This window comes from Coregonus lavaretus, assembly GCF_964263955.1.
Source record: "Coregonus lavaretus genome assembly, chromosome: 5".
In the NCBI taxonomy this organism is placed as follows: domain Eukaryota; kingdom Metazoa; phylum Chordata; class Actinopteri; order Salmoniformes; family Salmonidae; genus Coregonus; species Coregonus lavaretus.
In genome coordinates this window covers 36293097-36314366 of record NC_139992.1, presented here as the reverse complement: position 1 = coordinate 36314366, position 21270 = coordinate 36293097, and the positions used below count along the sequence as shown (strand labels likewise).

The 21270-nt window shown below is 47.0% G+C and overlaps 1 protein-coding gene across 1 annotated transcript in view; it reads right to left on the bottom strand.

Moving 5' to 3' along the window:
• Positions 1–252: 252 nt before the first annotated feature.
• Positions 253–21270, bottom strand: part of LOC311130028 (laminin subunit beta-1-like) — a 45678-nt gene continuing 24660 nt past the window's right edge. The window contains exons 18-33 of the mRNA XM_084162638.1: positions 20914–21057; positions 20446–20677; positions 18383–18546; positions 17666–17890; positions 16062–16279; positions 13626–13722; positions 4554–4923; positions 4194–4378; positions 3826–4067; positions 3502–3708; positions 3118–3262; positions 2698–2905; positions 2376–2517; positions 1409–1585; positions 1140–1299; positions 253–977 (exon numbers count right to left, since the gene is read on the bottom strand). Coding sequence (XP_084018764.1) covers positions 841–977; positions 1140–1299; positions 1409–1585; positions 2376–2517; positions 2698–2905; positions 3118–3262; positions 3502–3708; positions 3826–4067; positions 4194–4378; positions 4554–4923; positions 13626–13722; positions 16062–16279; positions 17666–17890; positions 18383–18546; positions 20446–20677; positions 20914–21057 — 3053 coding nt within the window. The 3' untranslated portion in view covers positions 253–840. The remainder of the gene's footprint in view (positions 978–1139; positions 1300–1408; positions 1586–2375; positions 2518–2697; positions 2906–3117; positions 3263–3501; positions 3709–3825; positions 4068–4193; positions 4379–4553; positions 4924–13625; positions 13723–16061; positions 16280–17665; positions 17891–18382; positions 18547–20445; positions 20678–20913; positions 21058–21270) is intronic.

The following is a 21270-nucleotide window of genomic DNA, read 5'->3' as shown; positions in this document are numbered from 1 at the left end:
CGCATCAATATTGCGAGAGAGCAAGAGAGAGAGAGTGAGAGAGAGAGAGAAAACAGATAGACAGGCAGAGAGAGAGAGAGACAGAGACAGAGAGAGAGAGAGAGAGAGAGAGAGAGAGAGAGAGAGAGACTGTAAGAGAAAAGGCAGGATAAAGAAAAGCAGAACACTGACTGTACAAACTGATTAGAAGGTAGGCTGTTTTACAGTATATTTGAAAATGTAGGAAATGGATAGTTAAGCCTACAATGACAGTGAATGAGTACGGCTGTTTCAGTTGGCAGACTGAACAGCATTTTATTACAGTTAAAAGTGATAGAAGTACATTAGCCTGTAATTGAATTGGACTCCATAAGGGAAAACTAAGCTGAAATTGGGTATGTGCTGCTACTCCCTAGTGGTGATGATAATGCAGCAAAAAGAGGGTACAGTTTTTTCAGATTGCCACTAAGGGAAAGCAAACACTAAAGACTGTAAAGTTTAAAAGCATCTAATTTTAGGTAGAGGTGAACTAGGCAATGTTGAATAGGCTCTCTTTTGCTTTGGTCCTGACACATTTTAGTATCTTTACAGACAAGATTATAAAATCATGAAATCTATGTGCAGTCATGGTTAAAACATGTATTACTTGTGATAATAGCTTATATGGCTTAGAAACCGTTTCATACAGAAACAATTTTTTTTATGGAATACTTGGTTCTTAGTGGTAAAATACTGCTTTTGGTCTTTGGAGTCTCCTGAGTGGTTGTCATATTCTCTCTTTGGCACTAAAGAAGGCATCGTCATAATCTCTGGTATGACATCAGGGTAGGCATTGCTAGGAATGCTGTTGTCATGGTTACCCTAAGAACAGGTGCTGTAGACCGTGACTTTCTGGCTGATGTCATTGAGCAGCTGGCGTGCCGTTTTCTCCAGCCCGGCCAGCTGACCTGCCTTGGCCTCCAGAGTACGCTGGTTGGCCGCATACGACCTCTCCAACTCTGGAAACACACAGTGGTGTCATTAGAGAGAGTGTGTGTGTTTGTTTGTGCATATGCATGCATGCGTGAATGTGCGCTTGTGCGTGCATGCTTGTGTGTGTTAGCGCGTTGGTTTGTGTGTGTGTGTGTGTGTGTGTGTGTGAGCATGCATGTGTGTGTTACCACTGAGTCTCTGTAGTTTTTCGCTGGTCTGGATGAGCAGCTCCTTGGCCTCCTGCTGCAGTAGCTCCGCCCTCTTCCTGGCGTCGGACACGCCCTCTGCCTTCGTCACCACCAAGCCCTCCACAACACTGTACTTAACCTTCACCTCCGAGTCAAACTCCTACACACAAACACACACACAAAGCAGAAAACACATTGAGAATGGGTAACAATTTAATTGGCAGCTAGAATGCTGGGCTGTGTGTGTGCGTGTGTGTGTGTGTGTGTACCTGCTGGGCCTGCTCTGCGTCCTGCCTGGCGGTCTCAGACAGTCTCTCAGTGTGCTGTGTGCGGTTGCTGGTGCCCTGGCTGCTCTCTCTCAGCACAGTTACGTCTCTTTCCAGCTGCAGCAGACGCAGTGTGGCGTTACTCAGACGCAGCTCCGACTCCGCCGTCTCCGACTCCACCTATAAACACACAAACACATATTAGCATGTATTCATACACAGACGCAAACACACACACACATGTATTGCTCTTCTATCCTCGTGGGGACCTAAAATGAATTTCCATTCAAAATCATATTTTCCCTAAACCTAACCCTAACCCTTACCACAAGCCTAACCCTAATCTTACCCCTAACCCTAACCTGTAACCCTAACCTAAACCCAGCTCCTAATCCTAACCCTAAACCTAACCCTTAAGCTTAAAATACCCTTTGTCCTCATGGGGACGTGGGAATTTTCCTTGTTTTACTATCCTTGTGGGGACTTTTGGGGATTTTACATCCCAACAAGGATAGAAGAACCAACCCCCCCCCCCCCCCACACACACACACACACACACACACGCAAACACACATCTAAGCATGCACACACAGATGCAAGCACACACATCACACAATACACACTTTTAGAGACCTTGTATGGGATGTGCATTTCTACAAATCTCCAAAATTGCTCTCTCTACAATGCATAGGCTGAAAACCCTAAAAACATGTGGTATATGGCCAATATACCACGGCTAAGGGCTGTTCTTATGCACGACACACCCCTGAGGTGCCTTATTGCTATTATAAACTGGTAATCAATGTAATTAGAGCAGTAAAAATAAATGTGTCATACCCGTGGTATGACAAATCAGCATTCAGAGCTCAAACCACCCAGTTTATAATAAAGCTTATACCACAATCGAGAGAATTGCCCCTGTGTGCTTAGACACAATTGAAGCCCTGGTCAGAGGTCAGAGGTGACTTACAGAGGTGATGAGGTCAAGTGTTCCCCTGGTGTTGTTGTGGGCCTGTTTGACGGTGTCGATGGCAGCATTCTGAGCGTGCTCAGTTGTTTCCAGAGCCTCCTTCACCAGGGCAGCTGTCTCCTTCATCTCAGACGCCTCCTGACTGAGAGACAGAGAGAGAGGAGATTGTATGTTTTTGTGTGTGCATGTGTGCGCGTGTGTCTTATCAATGTGGTTCAAGTGTGTGTGCATTTATTAGTGTGTTTGTGTGTGTGTGTGTGTTTGTGTGCATGTGTTTGTGTGCGTGTGTGTGTGCATGCATTCATGCATGCGTGCATCTTACCTGGCGGTGCGGGCCTGCTCCAGCAGCCTCTCTGCAGTGTGTATGTCGTTGGCACTCTGACTGAGGATGTCCTCCACGCTGGTGAGGGTTCCCACCCTGTCTCTGATCTCCTGGGTCAGGGCCTCCAGCTGCCCGGGCGACGTGGGCATTTCCAGGGCCAACACCTCGTTCGACACTGCTTCGATAACCTCCACGTTGGCACGGTCGTCTGTCACCGTGGAAACAGAGCTAATTAGACTCAGAGAGCCATACACAGGTGAACTATCACAATCAATTATAATCACAATCATTACCTATCACTCACATGGGGAAAGAAGAGCTGAAGCCCTGATTGTCTATGAATCAGTGATAATTTAGTTAGTCTGTCAGGTACATTGAAAGATTGAGGCCTGCTCTTTGGAAAAATTTGTGTATACTCACTAGTGAGTAGGTCTCGTATCTCCTTGATGAGGCTGCGGAGCTGCTCGTTGCTGTGCTCCACTCTATCTCGGCTCTGGTTGGACTTCAGCAGCATCTCCTGAGCACTCAGCTTGGCCTTGTCCGCACGCACCTTCACCTCCGACACCTAGAGGGCGCCACAGGAAATGTTAACTCAAACACAGTAAGGTAAACACTCCTCAACAGATCAACGCTTGTGCCGGAGCAAGCAGATATTCTATGCTCTTTGGTAACTATGATGATAAGGTAAGATGACCTGACTATATTCATGAAGGGCTGAATCATAACTGAACATCAGCTCTATTATTATATGCATGAATCTCAAGTTAGGATTCGTCCCAGAGAGTAAAAAACGACAGTTCCCACCATCCTAGAGAGCTTGTCCACTTCCTGCATGGCGGACAGGATTTCCTGGTCGAAGTCCTTGGCTGTTTTCAGAGCGCTTTGTGTCTGTGTGACCAGACCCTCACACCCCTCTCCACCACAGCGATGGGTGCCATCAACCGACACACACCCCACCCCTCCACAGGGGGACGCAGCACACCCCTCCTTCCCTCCAGCCGCTCCACATGTCTGCACAGAGAGAAAACACACCAATCGGGTTAGAGCACTGGAAAACCAGGGACCGATCAAAAAAGCAGTATGGCGAAGAAGTGCGATGATAATTGGCTACTGATAGGTCAGACTTACCTGCTTGCTGAGCTCTGATAGGTCAAGAGTTTCGAGCTCTGTGGCGAGCCGCTCCAGTCTCTCTGTGTGTTTCTGTTGTCTCAGGTCAAACTCGGCCTGGTTCTGGCTCAGTCTGGCCTCCGCTTCGTGCCGTAGTGTAGCCGACTGTTCCAAAGTGTTGTCGGGGTAACTGGTGGTCTGATTGGCACGGATCTCCGCCTTCTTAGACTCCAAGTGTGCCTCGGTGATGGTGTCCATCGCTCCTGATATACACAAATAAAACAGACACACACACACACAGGGCACAGGGGTGTGTCAGAACTAGTAATGATGTCATGCATACTGTACCCCCTCTCTCACCCTCTACCCCTCTCTCCCTCCTCTCTCACCCTCTATGTTAGAGTTCTTCACAGTCTTTATGTGGTCTCTCATGTCTTTGACTGTTCTCTCCAGCTCTCGGGCTTGCTCTCTCAGTGTGTCTATACTGGCCTCAGTGTCGTTGGCATTGACAACGAGACGTGACAGGGAATCATCTGAGACGTTCAGCCTCTCGTTCAGGTCTGCCACCAGCTCACTGTTACAGACACAAACACACACAATCGTATTTTCATTAGAGTTGACATGGACTGATCATAACATCAAGCATACAAACAGAACCCTTGGCGCTGTGTGTGTCAATGCGTAAATGTGTGTATGCATGTGCGTGTTTGTGTGTGTGTGTGGAAGTGCACGTGTTTGTGTGTACATACGTGGCCTGCTGCATCATCCGTTGTACATCTTCCATCCTCTGTATAGCAGGGTTGTTCTCTACTATCGCACTGATAGCATTAGCACTAATCTCCAGACTGCTAACGGTGTCTTTGTATGGCGCCGTCACCCCATTGGTCTGGAGCTCTGTCACATGATCTTTCAAACGCTGCGTCTGATTGGTCAGTTCCCCTACCACGCGGTCCCACTCGGCGAAGCACCGGTGGCATCGTTCGCAGGCAGGGAACTCCCCATGGTACCCCCTGGCACACTGGTTACACCTGGGCCCAGACACACCCTCCACACACACACACTGGCCGGACGAACGGTGGCACTGCTCCCTGGCGATGCCACGCAGGTCACAGTTACACGCTGGAGGGAGAGAGAGAGAAAGTGGAAGAGGAGAAGAGAGCAAAGGGTTAAACACATACACATACCTAGAGTTGACTTGAGGTGAAAACAGTGGTGATGATGGAAAGGAAATCAACTCCTAGTAATATGAGAACAGGTCTGTGCCCTTTAAAAGCCCCCTTACGGAAACAGAGGTATTGCAAAACTATATTATTAACGGCTCAACAGTCCTGCGATACGAGTAAATAGGCCCACAGGTAGCCTTGACCTCTGAACTCTATCCCCCTTTTGACCCCCCAGTCTGAAGCACATCAGAGACAAACCCTCTTACCTCTAGAGTGGAGGAGAGGAGAAGGAGAGGAATGGAGTGATGGAGTAAGTCAGAGTGAAAGAATGTGGGGAATGGAGAATAGGAAAGGGTGTATATAAGTGGTTAGCTCCCATTAGTGTTGCCTGAGCTTTTGAAGAGGGTGATTGATGCAAAAAAAAAGAAAAATGATTCAACATACAATTATAAAGCAACCAGCTGCAATAGGATTGTGAGTTTGCTCAACAAAATACCATTAAAGTTAATTCAATGTACATTTGTAAGGCAACCAGCTGCAATAGGATGGTGACTTTGCTCAACATTTGGTGTACAAATGAACACCTGCTCTTTCCATAATATAGATTGACTATGATCCCTTATTGATGTCACTTTGTAAATCCACTTCAATCAGTGTAGATGAAGGGGAGGAGACAGGTTAAAGAAGGATTTTAAAGCCTTGAGACAATTGAGACATGGATTGTGTATGTGTGCCATTCAGACGGTTAATGGGCAATACAAAAGGTGCCAGGCGCACCGGTTTGTACCAAGAACTGCAACGCTGCTGGGTTTTTCACACTCAGCAGTTTCCAGTCTGTATCAAGAATGGTCCACCAACCAAAGGACATCCAGCCAACACCTTGTAAAGTCCCGACGAATTGAGGCTGTTCTGAGTACAAAAGTTTGGAGTTTTGTACACTCAATGTAGCTGAGTGTAGCTGAACAAACATACATTCTTAAGTTGATTTGTATGTTCTCTCAACTTAGAATTTTAGGTTGAGTGAACATACAATTCAAATTGACATTTATTCTACCTTATTTGCATATTTCCCAGTGTAAAATGAACTCTTTATGACAATACATTACATATATCGTAAAGCCTTTCTTTGAGGGCCTAGTTACACCCTAACACAGTGGTCTGAAGCTCTTGTTTTACAGCCTGCAAGTCACATTATGCTGGCTTGCAAAGTGATGTGTAATTCCTATTGGAGTTAATCACCCGCAACGGCTGCCAGGGTAGTCATTCTCAGTTAGTCCTTTTTATCTGAGAACAGCTCACACACACACACAAAAAAACACACACACACAAACACACAAACACCCTGCTTTTATGGTCACCATAACCCAGAGTGCTCAGGCTTAGGACTGCAACCGCTACTGTTACACTGTCAACACAACCACATACTACTGATACCTACTGTTACACTGTCAACACAACCACACACTACTGATACCTACTGTTACACTGTCAACACAACCACACACTACTGATACCTACTGTTACACTGTCAACACAACCACACACTACTGATACCTACTGTTACACTGTCAACACAACCACACACTACTGATACGGTAGTGAACCTAAACATGACATGTACTGCTGACAGTAAGATGAGTGACCCCACCACTATACACAAAGGCGGTCATGAACAGGTAACACCATAATCACAATCACACACACATGTGGTCGGGTTGTGCTTGTGCCAATGACCGTGACATCTTAATTCATACCACACACACACAGACGTTGTTGTCAAGCCTGTCACTTTAACCTCATACCTCTTAAATCAGACCGTGACATGATCCTCTTAACCCAGCCATGGTGTCAATCATCAACAATTTCTCTCTTTCTCTCTCTCTTACTCTCTCTCTTTCAACATTTACATTTTACATTTTAGTCATTTAGCAGACGCTCTTAACCAGAGCGACTTACAGGAGCAATTAGGGTTAAGTGCCTTGCTCAAGGGCACATTAACGTCATTTAGCAGACGCTCTTAGCCAGAGCGACTCACAAATTGGTGCGTTCACCCTATAGCCAGTGGGATAACCACTTTACAATTTGGGGGGGGGGGGGGGGTTAGAAGGAATACTTTATCCTATCCCAGGTATTCCTTAAAGAGGTGGGGTTTCAAATGTCTCCGGAAGGTGGTGAGTGACTCCGCTGTCCTGGCGTCGTGAGGGAGCTTGTTCCACCATTGGGGTGCCAGAGCAGCGAACAGTTTTGACTGGGCTGAGCGGGAGCTATGCTTCCGCAGAGGAAGGGGAGCCAGCAGGCCAGAGGTGGATGAACGCAATGTCCTCGTTTGGGTGTAGGGACTGATCAGAGCCTGAAGGTACAGAGGTGCCGTTCCCCTCACTGCTCCATAGGCAAGCACCATGGTCTTGTAGCGGATGCGAGCTTCAACTGGAAGCCAGTGGAGTGTGCGGAGGAGGGGGGTGACGTGAGAGAACTTGGGAAGGTTGAACACCAGACGGGCTGCGGCATTCTGGATGAGTTGTAGGGGTTTAATGGCACAGGCAGGGAGCCCAGCCAACAGCGAGTTGCAGTAGTCCAGACGGGAGATGACAAGTGCCTGGACCAGGACCTGCGCCGCTTCCTGTGTAAGGCAGGGTCGCACTCTCCGAATGTTGTAGAGCATGAACCTGCAGGAGCGGGTCACCGCCTTGATGTTGGCGGAGAACGACAGGGTGTTGTCCAGGGTCACGCCTAGGCTCTTCGCACTCTGGGAGGAGGACACAGCGGAGTTGTCAACCGTGATGGCGAGATCATGGAACGGGCAGTCCTTCCCCGGGAGGAAGAGCAGCTCCGTCTTGCCAGGGTTCAGCTTGAGGTGGTGATCCGTCATCCATACTGATATGTCTGCCAGACATGCAGAGATGCGATTCGCCACCTGGTTATCAGAAGGGGGAAAGGAGAAGATTAGTTGTGTATCGTCAGCGTAGCAATGATAGGAAAGGCCATGTGAGGATATGACAGAGCCAAGTGACTTGGTGTATAGGGAGAAAAGGAGAGGGCCCAGAACCGATCCCTGGGGGACACCAGTGGTGAGAGCACGTGGTGCGGAGACAGCTTCCCGCCACGCCACTTGGTAGGAGCGACCGGTCAGGTAGGACGCAATCCAGGAGTGAGCCGCGCCGGAGATGCCCATCTCGGAGAGGGTGGAGAGGAGGATCTGATGGTTCACAGTATCAAAGGCAGCAGACAGGTCTAGAAGGACAAGAGCAGAGGAGAGAGAGTTAGCTTTAGCAGTGCGGAGAGTCTCCGTGACACAGAGAAGAGCAGTCTCAGTTGAATGACCAGTCCTGAAACCTGATTGGTTTGGATCAAGAAGGTCATTCTGAGAGAGATAGCAAGAGAGTTGGCTAAAGACGGCACGCTCAATAGTTTTGGAAAGAAAAGAAAGAAGGGATACTGGTCTGTAGTTGTTGACATCAGTGGGGTCGAGTGTTGGTTTTTTGAGAAGGGGAGTAACTCTCGCTCTCTTGAAGACGGAAGGGACATGGCCAGCGGTCAAGGATGAGTTGATCAGCGAGGTGAGGTAGGGGAGAAGGTCACCGGAGATGGTCTGGAGAAGGGAGGAGGGGATGGGGTCAAGCGGGCAGGTTGTTGGGCGGCCTGCAGTCACAAGTCGCAGGATTTTATCTGGAGAGAGAGGGGAGAAAGAAGTCAAAGCATAGGGTAGGGCAGTGTGAGCAGGACCAGCAGTGTCATTAGACTTAACAAACGAGGATCGGATGTCGTCAACCTTCTTTTCAAAGTGGTTGACGAAGTCATCCACAGAGAGAGAGGAGGGGGGGGGGGGGGGGGGAGGATTCAGGAGGGAGGAAAATGTGGCAAAGAGCTTCCTAGGGTTAGAGGCAGATGCTTGGAATTTAGAGTGGTAGAAGGTGGCCTTAGCAGCAGAAACAGATGAAGAAAATGTAGAGAGGAGGGAGTGAAAAGATGCCAGGTCGGCAGGGAGTTTAGTTTTCTTCCATTTCCGCTCCGCTGCCCGGAGCTCTGTTCTGTGAGCTCGCAATGAGTCATCAAGCCACGGAGCTGGAGGGGAGGACCGAGCCGGCCGGGAGGATAGGGGACACAGAGAGTCAAAGGATGCAGAAAGGGAGGAGAGGAGGGTTGAGGAGGCAGAATCAGGAGATTGGAGGGAGAAGGATTGAGCAGAGGGAAGAGATGATAGGATGGAAGAGGAGAGAGTAGTGGGAGAGAGAGAGCGAAGGTTGCGGCGGCGCATTACCATCTGTGTAGGGGCAGAGTGAGTAGTGTGGGAGGAGAGTGAGAGAGAAAAGGAAACAAAGTAGTGGTCGGAGACATGGAGGGGAGTTGCAGTGAGATTAGTAGAGGAGCAGCATCTAGTGAAGATGAGGTCAAGCGTATTGCCTGCCTTGTGAGTAGGGGGGGACGGTGAGAGGGTGAGGTCAAAAGAGGAGAGGAGTGGAAAGAAGGAGGCAGAGAGAAATGAGTCAAATGTGGACATAGGGAGGTTGAAATCCCCCAAAACTGTGAGGGGTGAGCCATCCTCAGGGAAGGAACTTATCAAGGCGTCAAGCTCATTGATGAACTCTCCAAGGGAACCTGGAGGGCGATAGATGACAAGGATATTAAGCTTAAATGGGCTAGTGACTGTGACAGCATGGAATTCAAATGAGGAGATAGACAGATGGGTTAGGGGAAAAATTGAGAATGTCCACTTGGGAGAGATGAGGATTCCTGTACCACCACCCCTCTGACCAGATGCTCTCGGGGTATGCGAGAACACATGGTCAGACGAGGAGAGAGCAGTAGGAGTAGCGGTGTTTTCAGTGGTGATCCATGTTTCCGTCAGCGCCAGGAAGTCGAGGGACTGGAGGTTGGCATAGGCTGGGATGAAGTCAGCTTTGTTGGCAGCAGAACGGCAGTTCCAGAGGCTGCCTGCGACCTGGAACTCCACGTGGGTGGTGCGTGCAGGGACCACCAGGTTGGAGAGGCAGCAGCCACGCGGTGTGGTGCGTTTGTGTAGCCTGTGCAGAGAGGAGAGAACAGGGATAGGCAGAGGCATAGTTGACAGGCTGTAGCAAATGGCTACAAAAATGCAGAGGAGATCGGAATGAAATGGACTAAGCATCTGGGAGCGGAGAGAGCAGGGCCTCCCTCACCAAAAACTTCTACCTCAGAAACTAAAATTGTTTCACTGAACCACCCGAACAAAAAACTCTCCCAACTTCCGCCTTTGGAAATCAGAATTGTTGTGAACCACAGCGGTTCAATGTTTAAAGGAATAGACTCAACCCACTTTGTTCAGCTAGCCAACTATGACACCATAGCCAACTAGCAGACTAGCATCCAATAACAATAACACACCGTTTAGCACCAACACTTGGTCACAACAAACCACCAATAATGTGATAACACACTAAACAGATCATTTCAACACACACACACGCTCATACACATACACACACATGCATACAGTATACACACAGAGCGCTGATAGGGTGAGGACAGCGACTAACTTTACAGGCAGTTTGGGAATGCAGCAGGAATTCCTGAGCCACAGGAATAAGACCATGACGAAGACAGGATGCCTCTGATTTCTGGAACATCTGGCCCTATTTCTCACATGAACCAAGGAGTTATTTCCAGATTTTCACTCTCAAAATCTCTCCCCTCCCTCTCTCCTCTCTCCTCTCACCCTCTCTCCTCTCTCTCTCTCTTTCACTGTCTCTCTGAGGGTGTGCAAACTTCACGTATACATGAGGTATACACTACCGGTCAAAAGTTGTAGAACACCTACTCATTCAAGGGATTTTCTTTATTTTTACTATTTTCTACATTGTAGAATAAATCGAAGACATCGAAACTATGAAATAACACATATGGAATCATGTAGTAAGCCAAAAAAGTGTTAAACAAATCAAAATATATTTTATATTTGAGATTTTTCAAATAGCCACCCTTTGCCTTGATGACGTTTCTCTTTGCTGTTCTTGCCATAATATGGACTTGGTCTTTTACCAAATAGGGCTATCTTCTGTATACCCCCCTACCTCGTCACAACACAACTGATTGGCTCAAACGCATTAAGAAGGAAAGAAATTCCACAAATTAACTTTTAAGAAGGCACACTTGTTAATTGAAATGCATTCCAGGTGACTACCTCATGAAGCTGGTTGAGAGAATGCCAAGAGTGTGCAAAGCTGTCATCAAGGCAAAGGGTGGCTATTTGAAGAATCTCAAATATAAAATATACAGTGGGGAAAAAAAGTATTTAGTCAGCCACCAATTGTGCAAGTTCTCCCACTTAAAAATATGAGAGAGGCCTGTAATTTTCATCATAGGTACACGTCAACTATGACAGACAAATTGAGAAAAAAGAATCCAGAAAATCACATTGTAGGATTTTTAATGAATTTATTTGCAAATTATGGTGGAAAATAAGTATTTGGTCACCTACAAACAAGCAAGATTTCTGGCTCTCACAGACCTGTAACTTCTTCTTTAAGAGGCTCCTCTGTCCTCCACTCGTTACCTGTATTAATGGCACCGGTTTGAACTTGTTATCAGTATAAAAGACACCTGTCCACAACCTCAAACAGTCACACTCCAAACTCCACTATGGCCAAGACCAAAGAGCTGTCAAAGGACACCAGAAACCAAATTGTAGACCTGCACCAGGCTGGGAAGACTGAATCTGCAATAGGTAAGCAGCTTGGTTTGAAGAAATCAACTGTGGGAACAATTATTAGGAAATGGAAGACATACAAAACCACTGATAATCTCCCTCGATCTGGGGCTCCACGCAAGATCTCACCCCGTGGGGTCAAAATGATCACAAGAACGGTGAGCAAAAATCCCAGAACCACACAGGGGGACCTAGTGAATGACATACAGAGAGCTGGGACCAAAGTAACAAAGCCTACCATCAGTAACACACTACACCGCCAGGGACTCAAATCCTGCAGTGTCAGACGTGTCCCCCTGCTTAAGCCAGTACATTTCCAGGCCCGTCTGAAGTTTGCTAGAGTGCATTTGGATGATCCAGAAGAGGATTGGGAGAATGTCATATGGTCAGATGAAACCAAAATAGAACTTTTTGGTAAAAACTCAACTCGTCGTGTTTGGAGGACAAAGAATGCTGAGTTGCACCCAAAGAACACCATACCTACTGTGAAGCATGGGGGTGGAAACATCATGCTTTGGGGCTGTTTTTCTGCAAAGGGACCAGGACGACTAATTCCGTGTAAAGGAAAGAATTAATGGGGCCATGTATCGTGAGATTTTGAGTGAAAACCTCCTTCCATCAGCAAGGGCATTGAAGATGAAACGTGGCTGGGTCTTTCAGCATGACAATGATCCCAAACACACCGCCCGGGCAACGAAGGAGTGGCTTCGTAAGAAGCATTTCAAGGTCCTGGAGTGGCCTAGCCAGTCTCCAGATCTCAACCCCATAGAAAATCTTTGGAGGGAGTTGAAAGTCTGTGTTGCCCAGCGACAGCCCCAAAACATCACTGCTCTAGAGGAGATCTGCATGGAGGAATGGGCCAAAATACCAGCGACAGTGTGTGGAAACCTTGTGAAGACTTACAGAAAACGTTTGACCTGTGTCATTGCCAACAAAGGGTATATGACAAATATTGAGAAACTTTTGTTATTGACCAAATACTTATTTTCCACCATAATTTGCAAATAAATTCATTAAAAATCCTACAATGTGATTTTCTGGAGAAAAAAAATTCTCATTTTGTCTGTCATAGTTGACGTGTACCTATGATGAAAATTACAGGCCTCTCTCATCTTTTTAAGTGGGAGAACTTGCACAATTGGTGGCTGACTAAATACTTTTTCCCCCCACTGTATATTGATTTGTTTAACACTTTTTTGGTTACTACATGATTCCATATGTGTTATTTCATCGTTTTGATATCTTCATTATTATTCTACAATGTAGAAAATAGTAAAAATAAAGAAAAACCCTTGAATGAGTAGGTGTTCTAAAGCTTTTGACCGGTAGTGTACATTTCTCCAGATGCAGTGATTGATGGAAACTTGCCTGTTTGTCAGTCAGTTGTTCAGCAGACAATAAACCATGTAGAGATGTAGACAGGGAGGAGTAACTTCGAGCCAACTAACACACATGCACACACTGACACAAGGACAGACATATGTACGCGCACACACACACACACACACACACACACACAAACACACAGAGACAGACACATGCAAACACACAATGTTAAAACAACACGGAAGCATGAAAGCCACTTTAGCATCTCCACAGACATCCACACACACACACACACACAAACACACACACACTGTGAGAAAACTCTGTAACGCTAAGAACAATATATAACCCAGCTTCCAGCCCAGTCACTCAGGGGAACCACCGGTCATGAGAACGAGACCATGAGAGACTGTTTACTCAAACTCTCATAGACAAAACACACAGAACCCCTCTCTAAGAGTGTTTCTCCAGACCCCAGTAAATTCAGAGAGAGACCCACTTGGAGAGGAAACAATGACGCACTTAGATACCCTGTTGCACATGTTTCAGCTTCATGATGCACACAAGTTAAGGCAGTCATGGGAACAAATCAACACACGTACTTTGTACTTTCTGCTGCTACTCATAATCCCAGCCAGAGAGTTACTTACCTTGACATTTGACCTCAGGATCTCCCCAGAACATATCTCGGCACTCGTTGCATTTTCTTCCCCCGAAACCTGGCCTGCATGAGCACTGCCCCGACAGCTAGAAAACACACAACACAGGACAATACAAGACAACACAACACGTCAGCATTATGAACATGCAATATACACTGAGTGTACAAAACATTAAGAACACCTTCCTAATATCAGAACAGCCTCAAATCGTCGGGCATGGACTCTACAAGGTATTGAAAGCGTTCCACAGGGATGCTGGCCCATGTTGACTCCAATTCTTCCCACAGTTTTGTCAAGTTGGCTGGATGTCCTTTGTTTGGTGGACCATTCTTGATACACACAGGAAACTGTTGAGTGTGAAAAACCCAGCAGCATTGCAGTTCTTGGCACAAACCCGGAGCGCCTGGCACCTACTACCACACCCTGTTCAAAGGCACTTAAATCTTTTGTCTTGCCCATTCACCCTCTGAATGGCACACATACACAATCCATGTCTCAATTGTCTCAAGGCTTAAAAATCCTTCTTTAACCTGTCTCCTCCCATTCATCTACACTGATTGAAGTGGATTTAACAAGTGACATCAATAAGGGATCATAGCTTTCACCTGGATTCACATGGTCAGCCTATGTCTTGGAAAGAGCAGGTGTTCATAATGTTTTGTAGACTCAGTGTACCATCTCTAGGTTAGAGGAGGGTCTCCTTGCTACACACTGTACAACGGACAGTGGCCTGTATTGTATACAGAGTCTCAGAGTAGGAGTGCTGATCTAGGATCAGATCCCTCTGTTCATATAATCTTATTCAGTATGATCTAAAAAGTAAATCTGATCCTATATCAGCACTCCTATTCTGAAACGATTTGTGAATACGGTCCAGGGTGTCTGCAGCACAATAAAAAAACATGTCTGTATTACAAAATAATAATGAATTACTATTGGGTCTAGCTCTCTCCTGTTCTTAGCCCATAAATGGTTGATGGAGTTTCTCTCTCTGTCACTGAGTGGAATGTGTGTTTAGTAACCCCAAAGTGTATTCTGAGCCTTCCTTCCTCTATGGAACTCAGCCAGTAAACACATCACTCCTGCTGACAGCTAGTTTTTCCCAACCAGGAAAAGTATGTGTTTTCTAATCAGGAAAACTCTCAGCCCAAGCCCTAGTTACATGTGCCATCAAACCGCTGCAACTTATCCAGAACGCCGCATCCCGCCTGATTGAACACCTTCCCAAGTTCTCCCATGTCACCCCACTCCTCTGCACACTCCACTGGCTTCCAGTCGAAGCTCGCATCCACTACAAGACCATGGTGCTTGCCTACGGAGCAGCAAGAGGAACTGCCCCTCCCTACCTTCAGGCTATGCTCAAACCCTACACCCCAACCCGAGTACTCCATTCTGCCACCTCTAGTCTCTTGGCCCTCCCATCCCTACGGGAGGGAAGCTCCCGCTCAGCCCAGCTCTTCTCTGTCCTGGCATCCCAATGGTGGAACCAGCTTCCCCCTGAATATAGGACAGCAGAGTCCCTGCCCATCTTCTGAAAACATCTGAAACCCTACATCTTCAAAGAGTATCTTAAATAATCCCACAGCACCTACCTTGCAGTCTACAAATTATGTTCGGGCCCCTTGACCATCCGCTTAAGAGAAAATCGTCCCGCGGCTAAATGTAGTTGATGATCCCTGACCTTTTCAGTAACGGGTGCAATAAATCCAAGTAACAGATTGGATTAGGTTAGAAAAATGTATGTTTTTTATATTTGTGTAGCATAATATTAATTAATCAATTCACATGCAAAAACATAGATATTGAAACAAACAATTCTAAAAATCAACCTGCAATAGAGCATGCTGAGAAACATGATTGTCACGTCTCCTCCCGTTGCTCCCCTCCGGCGCTCTGATTCGCCGGTCTACTGAGCCACCGGTCTGAGCGCACCACCTCGGCAACACCGGAATGGAAACCAAACGCACCCTAATCACTTCCAGCGCACCTGCACCTCATCATCTCATCACCACCCCTATTTAGCCCTGGACTGTTCCTTATTATGTTGTGTGTGATTGTTTAGCTTCGTGTCCTCGATCTTTGTTATTTGTCTTTGTTTAAGTAAACCTTGACCTTGTTCATTCCTGCGTCTGCGTCCTGCCTCTTTGTATACTCAGAACTCGTCACAATGATAATGATGGGTGTGGTTTTGGTTCAACTCTGGTTACTTACACCAACACTGGGGTTCTTTTACACCACTGAGTGTTAATTTAACACTTACAGAGTTCATTTAACTCCTGAATCAACAAAAAAAGAATTACACTGAAAATCAACACTAGGTAACACTGGCCAATTTTCTGTGTGTAGATGGGTTGGGTGACAACATGGGGTGTGGGGTTTGTTTTGGAAGGATGGGGTAAGGGTGAGGTCAGTTGTGGCCCTCACCTCGTTGCACGATGTCCCAAAGGAGTGGGTTGGGTCACAGTCACAGGTCTGGCAGCCCTTTCCACTTCCTATGTTGAACGTATCAGGGGCACAGCGGTCGCAATTCTGGCCAATCACGTTAGGCCGGCAGGGACACTGGCCAGTCTGCAGGTCACAGTGACACTCCCCCGGGGATGGACACGCCTCCGGCGTCGTGCCCACTGAATAACACATACACCCTATAGAGAGAGAGAGAAAGACAGTTACACACACACACACACACACTAACACACACTACAGTCGTGGTCAAAAGTTTGGAAAATGACACAAATATTAATTTTCACAAAGTCTGCTGCCTCAGTTTTTATGATGGCAATTTGCATATACGCCAGAATGTTAGGAAGAGTGATCAGATGAATTGCAAAGTCCCTCTTTGCCATGAAAATGAACTTAATCCCCAAAAAACATTTCCACTGCATTTCAGCCCTGCCACTAAAGGACCAGCTGACATCATGTTAGTGATTCTCTCGTTAACACAGGTGAGAGTGTTGACGAGGACAAGGCTGGAGATCACTCTGTCATGCTGATTGAGTTAGAATAACAGACTGGAAGCTTTAAAAGGAGGATGGTGCTTGAAATCATTGTTCTTCCTCTGTTAACCATGGTTACCTGCAAGGAAACATGTGCCGTCGTCATTGCTTTGCACAAAAGGGCTTCACAGGCAAGGATATTGCTGCTAGTAAGATTGCACCTAAATCAACCATTTATCGGATCATCAAGAACTTCAAGGAGAGAGGTTCAATTGTTGTGAAGAAGGCTTCAGGGCGCCCAAGAAAGTCCAGCAAGCACCAGGACCGTCTCCTAAACTTCATTCAGCTGCGGGATCGGGGCACCACCAGTGCAGAGCTTGCTCAGGAATGGCAGCAGGCAGGTGTGAGTGCATCTGCACGCACAGTGAGGCGAAGACTTTTGGAGGATGGCCTGGTGTCAAGAAGGGCAGCGAGGAAGCCACTTCTCTCCAGGAAAAACATCAGGGACAGACTGATATTCTGCAAAAGGTACAGGGATTGGACTGCTGAGGACTGGGGTAAAGTCATTTTCTCTGATGAATCCCCTTTCCGATTGTTTGGGGCATCTGGAAAAAAGCTTGTCCGGAGAAGAAAAGGTGAGCGCTACCATCAGTCCTGTGTCATGCCAACAGTAAAGCATCCTGAGACCATCAACATTTTGGGTCCATGGCCAGGAAACTCCCCAGACCTTAATCCCATTGAGAACTTGTGGTCGATCCTCAAGAGGCGGGTGTACAAACAAAAACCCACAAATTCTGACAAACTCCAAGCATTTATTATGCAAGAATGGGCTGCCATCTGGATGTGGCCCAGAAGTTTAATTGACAGCATGCCAGGGCGGATATTGACTCTTTGCATAAACTTAATGTAGTTGTCAATAAAAGCCTTTGACACTTATGGAATGCTTGTAATTATATTTCAGTATACCATAGTAACATCTGACAAAAATATATAAAAACACTGAAGCAGCAAACTTTATGAAGACCAATACTTGTGTCATTCTCAAAACTTTTGACCACGACTGTACATATACACACAATGTCTAATTGTACTCACTACTGCAGCTCTGGGTGGCGGCGTTGCCGTAGTAACCCAGCATGCAGCGCTGGCAGCCATAGCCCTCGGTATTGTGCAGGCATTTGAGGCAGACGCCCGTGCGAGCGTCGCAGGACCCCGGGTCCAGCTGGTCGATGTTGTCGTTACACTGGCAGGGCAGACAGCGCCCGCTGGGCACCTGGGGGTTACCATAGTGACCTGGGGCACACTCGTCACACCTGGCTCCTACGGAAGAGAAGGAAAGGTGAATTCAGAACTGTTTACACACACAGACACACACACACACACCTACAGTTATAGATCTGTAAGGAAGTAGAACTGTCCATAGGCTGCAGTGTTTAGTATAGAGCAGTCATGGCATAGTTGTAAACACTCATAAAACAGTTGTAGAACAATCGTAAACAGTCGTAAACAGTTACAGGCAGTGGACTGGCCTCCTGTTCCAGTGAGAGAGGTATCTGTGGGGTTTCTCACACACTCACTGTCCCTGTAGTTACTACCTGCCCATTATGACCAAGAGCAGAGGGGATTCTGCTAGCGCTGTAATTACAGGGGAAATGTGTACTAGGACTGGGAGAACAATGTGTGACGTGGTGTGTGTGTGCATGTGCGCATGCATATGTGTGTGTGTGTGTGTGTGCGGTATGTGTGTGTGTGTGGGTGGGTGTAAGTGTGTAAGTGTGCATGTCTGTAAGTGTGCATATGTGTGTATCTAACCTCTGTATCCGGGGCTGCAGATACAGACCAGCTGGTAGTTGTTAGCGGTCTGGTAGCAGCCGTCTGCGTACTGGCGTCCGCTCCCCGGCCCGTCGGGACACATGCAGGGGCGGCAGTGACCCCCCAAACCCAACACTGGGTCGCCATGGTAACCATCCAGACACCTGTAGGCACGGGATAAGACATGACAAGAGGTACGGAAAACACTCCCATACACACACACAAACACGCTTGGTACTGATAAGAGTGAAATATGCAGTTGTGCCCTACACTGTGGTTTGGTGTGTGGCACAGTTGAAGTCAGAAGTTTACATACACCTTAACCAAATACATTTAAACTCAGTTTTTCACAATTCCTGACATTTAATCCTAGTAAAAATTCCCTGTCTTAGGTCAGTTAGGATCACCACTTTATTTTAAGAATGTGAAATGTCAGAATAATAGTCAGAATAATAATTATTTATTTCAGCTTTTATTTCTTTCATCACATTCCCAGTGGGTCAGAAGTTTACATACACTCAATTAGTATTTGGTAGCATTGCCTTTAAATTGTTTAACTTGGGTCAAACGTTTTGGGTAGCCTTCCACAAGCTCCCCACAATAAGTTGGGTGAATTTTGGCCCATTCCTCCTGACAGAGCTGGTGTAACTGAGTCAGGTTTGTAGGCCTTGAGATGTTGCTTCAATATATCCACATAATTTTCCTTCCTCATGATGCCATCTATTTTGTGAAGTGCACCAGTCCCTTCTGCAGCAAAACACATTTTACATTTACATTTTAGTCATTTAGCAGACGCTCTTATCCAGAGCGACTTACAGTTAGTGAATACATATTTTTTTTATACTGGCCCCCCGTGGGAATCGAACCCACAACCCTGGCGTTGCAAAAGCCATGCTCTATCAACTGAGCTACATCCCTGCCGGCCATTCCCTCCCCTACCCTGGACGACGCTGGGCCAATTGTGCGCCGCCCATGAGTCTCCCGGTCACGGCCGGCTGCGACAGAGCCTGGATTCGAACCAGGATCTAGTGGCACAGTTAGCACTGCGATGCAGTGCCTTAGACCACTGCGCCACTCAGGAGACAACACCCCCACAGCATGATGCTGCCACCCCCGTGCTTCACAGTTGGGATGGTGTTCTTCGGCTTACAAGCATCCCCTTTTTCCTCCAAACATAACGATGGTCATTATGGCCAAACAGTTAGATTTTTGTTTAATCAGACCAGAGGACATTTCTCCAAAAAGTACGATCTTTGTCCCCATGTGCAGTTGCAAACCGTAGTCTGGCTTTTTTATGGCGGTTTTGGAGCAGTGGCTTCTTCCTTGCTGAGCGGCCTTTCAGGTTATGTCGATATAGGTCTCGTTTTACTGTGGATATAGATACTTTTGTACCTGTTTCCTCCAGCATCTTCACAAGGTCCTTTGCTGTTGTTCTGGGATTGATTTGCACTTTTCGCACCAAAGTACGGTCACCTCTAGGAGACAGAACGCGTCTCCTTCCTGAGCGGTATGATGGCTACGCGGTCCCATGGTGTTTATAGTTGCGTACTATTGTTTGTACAGATGAACGTGGTACCTTCAGGCGTTTGGAAATTGCTCCCAAGGATGAACCAGACTTGTGGAGGTCTAGAAATTTTTTCCGGAGGTCTTGGCTGATTTATTTTGCAAAGAGGCACTGAGTTTGAAGGTAGGCCTTTAAATACATCCACAGGTACACCTCCAATTGATTCAAATGATGTCAATTAGCCTATCAGAGTCTTCTAAAGCCATGACATCATTTCCTGGAATCTTCTAAGCTGTTTAAAGGCACAGTCAACTTAGTGTATGTAAACTTCTGACCCACTGGAATTGTGATACAGTGAATTATAAGTGAAATAATCTGTCTGTAAACAATTGTTGGAATAATTACTTGTGTCATGCACAAAGTAGATGTCCTAACCGACTTGCCAAAACTATAGTTTGTTAACAAGTAATTTGTGGAGTGGTTGAAAAACGAGTTTTAATGACTGTTTATTAGCTAGCTAATATTTTAATGTGGTATATGGTATAATTTCACACAGTACCTTTCACACATGTGCCCGGTGGTGAAGGCTCGGCAGCCCTGGCACTCCCCAGTCTGAGGGTGGCAGTAGTCGCTGTTGCCGTTGCACTGGCAGGCCTGGCATTGAGGGAAGCCCCAGTAGCCTGGCAGGCAGTGGGCACACTGACGCCCCGACGCCCCTGGTACACACTCACACTGACCTGTGGCCTCGTGGCAGAAAGCGTTTACAGAGCCCATAGGACTACACTCACAGGCTGGGGAGAGAGGAGGGAGGGGAGGGAGGGGTGGGAGGGAGTAATAGGGAGAGGGAGAGGGGAAGGAGGGGTGGAAGAGAGGGGAAAAAGAGGAAGAAGATAGGGGGGGAGAAATAGTGAGAAAGGGATTTAAAATACCACACTTTTGAAGTCGGAATCTCAACCCAAGTCTTAACATAACTCTCCCCCTGATCTTTAACCTCTAACCCCTGACCCCATGCTTGTCTGTCACTCACGCCTGCATCCTGAGGGGCTGAACAGGAAGGTGGCGGGGGCACAGCGGTCACAGTTCCTGCTCGCCACGTTGGGCCGACACTGGCACTGCCCGCCGCTGGGGTCGCACACCGCACTGAGAGAGCCCTGGGAATCACACTGGCACGCTACAGAGAATAAGGGAGAAAGGGGGGAGAGGAGAGGAGAAGAGGGAGGAGGGAAGATGTGGGAGAGAGAGAGAGAGGAATGCAGCAATGTGAGTTATTGTTGCTGTTGTTGTTGTTGCTGTATGAGTACAAGGAATGCTTCAGGAAGAAAATGATTGTTTACTAATGATAAACATGCACTCACACACACACACACACACAAACATACAGACA